Genomic DNA, 7,500 nt, shown 5'->3' with positions numbered 1-7,500 from the left:
GCCTGTTTGAAGAAAAATTAAATAAATGAAAGAAAAATAGTATGATTATGTTTTATTAAAGAAAATTATATAAAACAATTTACATAAAAAAAAAACATCCAAATTTTTTTTTAAAAATATCAAAAATGTATATGTTCGAAGGTCATTTTTTATTATTATTTTTTATACAAATTATTATTGTTTTGTATTTAATTATTGAATACAAAACAAAAAATTTGTTTTTATTTGTTTATTTACATATTTTGTTTGGAAAAAAGATATAAAACTGCTGTCGGACCCCTGAATCCGGTTCATCATCCGTCCGTTCTTTCTTATAAGAGCAAAACGTAGCACGTAAAAATGTTTCACCGAGAAATGATTAATCATCTCATCATTGATGAGTCATCATTAATCAAACCCCAATGATCTTTAGGAACAGGGAAAAAATAGCGAGTAGGTCTTTTCGAGGAACAGTCGCTCGTCACCGCTGATTTGAGAAGAGAGAAGAGCGATTCTGAGATGAGATTAAATACAGGAAGGACACAGAACAGGCTCTGAGGGTCAGAGGAACACTGTGAGCACTTTACTGATGGTCACACTGTCCGTCTGTGATGTTCATGATGTGGTCGTTTGTTTGGCTCAGGGTCCACCAGGAGGCTCAGGAGGAGGCTGCCCACCAGGAACTCCCATCATGCCAAGTCCAGCAGGTAAATCCGACTTACCACTGAACAGGAAGCTCGTGAGCAGCCGTTTTGATTTGACGTCACATGCTGAACTCGGGGTTCGGGAAATTTATGCTTAGATTTATTGTCATACTGTAGTCCGAAGCCATCAAATATTTATCCTGACGCCTTCATCCAGCCTGATCAACTTTCTAACCGGCTCACAATACGAACATCTAGTCTTTAAGTGCTGGACCACCACTAGGGGGCAGAATAGAGGAAATTAGCACAAGTACTTATTTATTTACTTTTCTGCAAAGGATTGGAATGTTTTATAGAAGTGGGCTGAAGACTTTTTGTCCCAATCCAACTTATATTCCAACTTTTACTGTCGTTATTCACTCAATCCTCAGGTTTTAGAGATGATGTTAATGTGTTCTGGATCCACTGAAGCCACGTCTCTGGTCTGACATCACGAACGTAGCGTGGTCCGTTAGCTAGCATGACGTTGATGCTCACACACACACACACACACACACACACACACACACACACACACACACACACACACACACACACACACACTTCTCAACATGCTTCATTACCATCTCTTCCTCAGATTCGACTAATTCTGGTGACAATCTGTACACAATGATAAACTCCGTGCCACCAGGAGGGAACAGGTCCAACGTGAGTCCCGTTTTAACTCTGATCCTCCTGAGCGTTATAAAATAACAAAATAAAACCTTTCTCTTAGCAGGACCGTTTTTCTCCTTCGTTCACGTCGTGTTTTTCCCCGTTCTTCAGTTCCCTTTAGGTCCGGACGGCCCCATGGGAGGGATGGAGCCTCACCACATGAACGGCTCGTTAGGTAAAACCGCTCGTTAACGCTAAAAATCTCTGGAATTAAACAGAGCGTGTGATATTATTCATTTATTTGTATTATTTCTCCAGGCTCCAGCGATCTAGACGGGCTTCCTAAGGTAAACATACAGCCGTGTCGTGTCCCGATCTCATAGGAAAATAATCAAGCACAGAGTGACGTAACGAAACAGACTCGTTCGTCTCCGTCACCTGGAGCATTGATTATTTTCCTACAGCAGCACGTCACGAAGCGCTTTATTCCCCTTATAGACTTTATTTATGTGTATATATAAACACAGTTACACAGTTCACACCTGTTTACTTCCCCTCACCTGCAGAATTCTCCCAATAACCTGAGCAGTCTGAGTAACCCGCCCGGGACGCCGCGGGACGACGGTGACTTAGGGGGCAACTTCCTGCACACTTTCCAGAACGAGAACGTGAGTAAAACACGTGACCGTCACGTGTATCACTAACACATTCATCTTCTCACTCATTCATTCAGATTCTTTATCTGATTCATATCTACTGTCTGCCTCGAGAATTATTGGCACCCCGATACAGATGGGCCACAAATAAATAAATATGGGGGGGGAACGCCAGGGTCGATAAGAGTAAATTATATTAAACAAATTACGTTTAAAAAAAAATCATCCAATTTTTTCTTCTTTTTTTCATCAGAAAAACATCAGAAATTTATATTTGTGTTCAAAAGGCATTTTATATTATTATTTTTATACTCGATTAAAAAACAAATCAGAATTTTTTTTTTAAATACAAAAAAATGCACGTTAAAAATCTATTTATTTGTTTTGTTTATTTATTTATTTTTTTAAATATTTTGTTTTAAAAATATATCATTTTTTTTAGTTTGTAATTACCTAAATTGTATTTGTTAACAAGGTTTTTTATTTTTTTTTTACATTTTATTTATTTTTTTACTCGTTTGTTAGTTAAATTATTTCCTTGATTATTTCTTCACGCTCTTATTTACTTGCACATACGTTCTCTCTTCACATTGTTACTGACTTACAGGTTTATATATCGTTGGCTCCCCGTCGTGCCCCAGATTGCGTTCAGTCTTAGTGATGTGTTTATTTATCTGTTTTATTTTATCTTCAGTATTCCCCGACGATGACCATGAGCGTGTGATCGGCGTCACGGCTCGCTGGCGGCTCGATGACACACCAAGAAAATCCGCAAGAGAGTGACTTCAGTCTCGCAGCAGCGAGACGTCCATCAGATTAACAGCCCTGACGTGTAGCGCGACGCGTCCGACACGGACGTCACGACTCGCTCGTCTCAGCTGAGCGCTTCTCTTTTCTACAGTCACGTTTTCAGCTTCGTTTTTTAAATTATTATTATTATTATTATTATTACTATTATTATTACTACTATTTTTATCTTCATCATCTTTTATCGGAAAGTCAGAAGATGTGTTGCTCTCGATGTCGGCTGGATCTTTAACCGAAAGAGTTTAAGGAAACAAACTGAAACGAAATGAAAAGAACCGGACAAAATTTTTTTCAGCCGCGTCTTCGTCCACGACGTCGACACCGACGACTGCGGCGACTCTTTAACTCCACGTTAATGTCAAATAAAGCTGATTATTTCCACATGGGACAGTCAGAAGACCATCAGGAATCGTTTTTCTTCCTTTATTTAAGGGTTTTTTTTTGCCAACTTTATACACACACACACACACACACACACACACACACACACACAGAGTAGTCAGATTTTTGTGTTTTAGAGTTTTACAGTTATTGACTTTTATAGTCTTGCGATTCGGCTTGATTTATTTCGCTGACGTTCTCGTCGTCTTTAATTAAGAATCGATCGTGTGACGTTTTTACTTTTTTTTTTTTTTTTTTTTTACTTTTCCTGCCGCTTGCTAACGAGTTCTCTAACGAGCGTCTGTAGTCTAGAATCGCTCGTCTTTAATCAGGTCTCGTCTCAGGGCCTTTTAACACCCGGTCACTTCACGTGTTTTCTCTGATCCGATAGCTATGTGATTTGTTAAAACTGTTCCATTAACATTAGGCCACATAAACACGTCTCGGCGAATCGGATATCGATCTGATCTTTCTACTCCCGCCCAATATGCTAATATATTTTACCTCATTTCCGGGGTAACTAAAACTAAACACGTTTTGGTGTATGCGGTTCAAAATGGTGAATGCAATCAAAAAGAAGATGTAAAAAGATGTGCAGCAGCAGCGCATTTTAAGCCCCAACGAGACGCCTGGGTGAAAGATCACCTGAGTGACGTACTTCTGTTTGGGAGGAGTATAGCGCTGACGTATGTGGCTTGAACAACCACATTCATTTACACCTGTCCAGTTTCATCTGAAACGCGTCCCAGACCACCTCCTGAAGGGGTTTGAGCGATCAGATTTATATCCGTCTCCAAAACGTTTCGGAGGGCATTTAGACCTGGTCTTTTTACCGTCGGATAGCTATCGGATCACAGAAAACACATGAAGTGACCAGGTGTAAAAAACCCCTCAGATTCACCGGACTTTTTGCCGTGTGTTCAGGATCCAGTCGAACACGACTGCTGGTGGTTCAGTCACTGTTAGATGGCAGAAACCCAACACTTCCTGTCCGGGGTTTTTTTTTTGTAGCTGATTTGGTCACGATCTTGCAGTCAGACCGTTAATATCTTCCCACTTTAACTCTTTCATGCCGCTCTGTTACACAACAGGAGAAAGAATTTGTATTTTTGACTTCAGGATCATTTCATCTGTTATTGGTGGTTAACTTCAGAGCTCCTTAATACAAATACGGACTAAAAAAAATCACATCTGATTTGTTAAAAATTAAATGACAAATTATTAAATTCGTTCAGGAAAAATGTCAATTCTGACCTACTGTTAAAAGTTAAACAGCTGGCTATAAAAACTCAAATGTCTGTAATTAATCTCATCAACGTTTCCTCTTAGAATAAATCATTATTATTATTATTATTATCATTATTATTATTATGATGAAAACATCAGCTGATTATTTCTAGACAGATTATTTACCTGTTCCGAGCTCATCTCGCTCTACTGACAGATCGGTTTTCTATCTTTAGGTATAAAGTCTTTCTAAAAAAAGATGCAAAATGATCAAACGAAAAGAAAATAAGGTGAAATGTATAAAAGGGAAGATTTTTTTTGTCCCCCTCGTCGTCGGTAGAGAGAATAATTAGTCATCCTGACGTGTTAATGACGTGTTACGTTATAAATCCGTGTGTGTGTGTGTGTGACGAGCTCGGGCGGAGATCCGGAAGCTGATCGGCGGAACGATGTTTACGTCGCCGTTACAACTGTTAGTCTGTTTGTTACAGAACGATGTTTATACATCACTCCGTCACCGGCTTCTCCGTTTCCTGTCTAAAAAGACATCCGAGAAATCACAGCTTCACCTCCGACACTGCAGACTCCTCTTACAGCTTCCACAAAACCTCGTTACTATGGAAACAAACGAGCGCATGAATACACAGATGATGCTATAGGAGATTAAGCCACACCTCCTTCTCATCCTCTGACCAATCAGAATGCAGAATTCAGGCAGGAAACAGGTTTAAATTTGGGTTTTATTATAACGACTCTCTTCTCAGGAGACCGAATGGTTTTTTTTCCCTACAATACGTTTTAAATCTGATCTATTTTGATAACTTTATTAAAAAAAGAAAAAAGAAACCAGTTCGTTTTACGTCTCGGATATCCGCTCTGGACACACACACACACACACACACACACACACACACACACACATGTTGCTTTATAATATTTTTCTGCTGTTTGTTGTTTACGTTGTTCCTCAGAAGCACAGCTACACTAAAACGATGACTGATTAAATTATTTTATTGTCCATGAAACTGATCACGAATGCAAACCTTCTTTCTGCCTCTTCTCAAAATAAAGGTGTATAAACAGATTCCGGCGTTCGATCTTTCCTCAGCTCGAGCAGAACGAACAAAGATCAGAGTCACCAGAAACTTTGACACCGTGACCTTTAACGTCGCCAGTCATCAAACGGAGACCATTTCAGACGATCATTTTGTTTATTATTGTATTTTACATTACAAGAAACTTACAGGAGGAAAAAAAAAATAAAAACAATCAGCGGTCAGTTTGTGGCTCCGTGCAGATAAAGCGCCAGGAATTTCTTGAAGGTTTCCGGTCGATATCCAGACAAACCAGCAGGAACCTGTGGACAGGGAGAGAATCACAGAAGAAGTGTGTGTTAATGGATCGGTTAAAAAATGTCGAAGTGATTCATAATACAGCAACGTTAACCTGTACACAGAAATCTTTTTACTAATAATATCTTTTTATCTACCAGCCAATCAGAAACGAGTATTTTAAACAGTTCTAACAGAACATTCTGTAAGTGAATAATGGGATTAATCTTCTAAACGCTCCACGTACCTTCACCACCTTCTTCTTGATGTAAGGCCGGACCTTGGCGAAGTCGTAGAGCTGCTGATCGGCGTCGACCCACACCAGGTTCTTCACGCCGCTGTCCGAATCCAGGTCTGTCGTGTTCAGCTGGAAAACTACGAACTGGAAGAGACGGCCGTTGGTGCCGACGCTCTGCACGACGACGGGCTTCTCCAGAACCCTGGACTCGTTCTGTGACCAACACGAAAAACGTAACAAGCAGATAAGATAATAATGAACGAAAGCTAGCGGCTAAAATGCTAAATTCGTGTAACAAATCCCTTTAAGGGTGCACATATTTATGCACCGCTGGTGTAAACGCAGAAGTTCTCACCCCGTATAGAGCGCGGGCGCGAGCGAGGGCGTTCCCGAACGCAAACATCACCAGCTTCGCTCTCAGCTGCTCGGGTTTCAGTGTAGGAGCATCTCCAGCCTCCGTTATGAAGAGTGTGTGAGCGTGAGGGTACGGGTAATCCTCTCTGAAACCTACACACACACACACACACACACACCTCAAATCATTTAACACCTAAGAACAACAACTACTGACTTCTTCCTGTAACGTAACGAGCAGACAGAGACAGACAGAAAGACAGACAGAGTGACAGTGACAGACATAGTGACAGAAAGACAGAGTGACAGAAAGAGTGACCGTGACAGACAGACAGTGTGACTGACAGACAGACAGAAAGTGACAGACAGGCATAGTGACTGACAGACAGACAGACAGACAGACAGAGTGACTGACAGGCATAGTGACAGAGAGTGACTGACAGACAGACAGAGTGACAGACAGACAGACAGAAAGTGACAGACAGGCATAGTGACTGACAGACAGACAGACAGAGTGACTGACAGGCATAGTGACAGACAGACAGACAGAGTGACAGACAGACAGAGTGACAGACTGACAGAGTGACTGACTGACAGAGTGACTGACTGACAGAGTGACTGACTGACAGACAGATAGTGACAGACAGACAGGCATAGTGACAGACAGACAGAATGGCAGGGAGACAGATTAATACAAACAGAATAGTGGACAGATATAATGAGAGAGTGGGAGACAGAAAGATAGACAGACAGAATGAGAACAGACAGACAGACAGAAAAATGGACAGACAGACTAGGAGTCAAACATAATAGATAGAGGCAGATAAACAGAATGAAAGACAGACAGAATGAGAGTCAAAATGCTAGACAGAGGTGCAGACAGACAGAACAACAGACAGACAAGAGACAGGCAGAAAGACAGAATGAGAGACAGACAGAAAAAAAACAGGGTAACTACTAGATGGTAGAAGACAGACAGGAAGACAAACAGAGATGATGTGATGTCTGTAATTAAAGGTGAAGTTCATGTTTAAAGTAAACAGACAGACAAGACACAGACAGACAGAATGTGATTAAAGCGGCTGTTTAGGGTTCAGGGTCACTCTCACCGGTGTGGTTTTGGAGCTGGTAGACGTTAGTACACTGCAGGTCGATGGTGGGGGAGATGGGGTAGAAGGTCTCCAGGACATGATCAGATGTGGAGCGAATCTCCTCATCTAAAGCCACAG

General features: G+C 40.9%; 2 protein-coding genes across 3 annotated transcripts in view; one reads left to right on the top strand and one right to left on the bottom strand.

Moving 5' to 3' along the window:
* The window catches only part of ssbp3a (single stranded DNA binding protein 3a), a 29,705-nt gene extending 24,273 nt beyond the window's left edge, over positions 1 to 5,432 (top strand). For both annotated transcript variants that reach the window (XM_060867436.1, XM_060867444.1), the window contains 6 exons: positions 623 to 686; positions 1,261 to 1,331; positions 1,449 to 1,512; positions 1,596 to 1,624; positions 1,844 to 1,945; positions 2,628 to 5,432. In XM_060867436.1, the coding sequence (XP_060723419.1) occupies positions 623 to 686; positions 1,261 to 1,331; positions 1,449 to 1,512; positions 1,596 to 1,624; positions 1,844 to 1,945; positions 2,628 to 2,657 (360 nt within the window). In that variant the 3' untranslated portion in view covers positions 2,658 to 5,432. The remainder of the gene's footprint in view (positions 1 to 622; positions 687 to 1,260; positions 1,332 to 1,448; positions 1,513 to 1,595; positions 1,625 to 1,843; positions 1,946 to 2,627) is intronic.
* Positions 5,433 to 5,540: 108 nt separating this feature from the next.
* The window catches only part of mrpl37 (mitochondrial ribosomal protein L37), a 4,896-nt gene continuing 2,936 nt past the window's right edge, over positions 5,541 to 7,500 (bottom strand). The window contains exons 4-7 of the mRNA XM_060867424.1: positions 7,381 to 7,500; positions 6,273 to 6,424; positions 5,927 to 6,130; positions 5,541 to 5,705 (exon numbers count right to left, since the gene is read on the bottom strand). The exon at positions 7,381 to 7,500 is cut by the window's right edge and continues 66 nt beyond it. Coding sequence (XP_060723407.1) covers positions 5,625 to 5,705; positions 5,927 to 6,130; positions 6,273 to 6,424; positions 7,381 to 7,500 — 557 coding nt within the window. The 3' untranslated portion in view covers positions 5,541 to 5,624. The remainder of the gene's footprint in view (positions 5,706 to 5,926; positions 6,131 to 6,272; positions 6,425 to 7,380) is intronic.

The sequence above is a fragment of the Tachysurus vachellii genome, chromosome 1 (genome assembly GCF_030014155.1).
Source record: "Tachysurus vachellii isolate PV-2020 chromosome 1, HZAU_Pvac_v1, whole genome shotgun sequence".
Lineage (NCBI taxonomy): Eukaryota > Metazoa > Chordata > Actinopteri > Siluriformes > Bagridae > Tachysurus > Tachysurus vachellii.
This window is presented reverse-complemented; position numbering and strand designations above follow the sequence as displayed.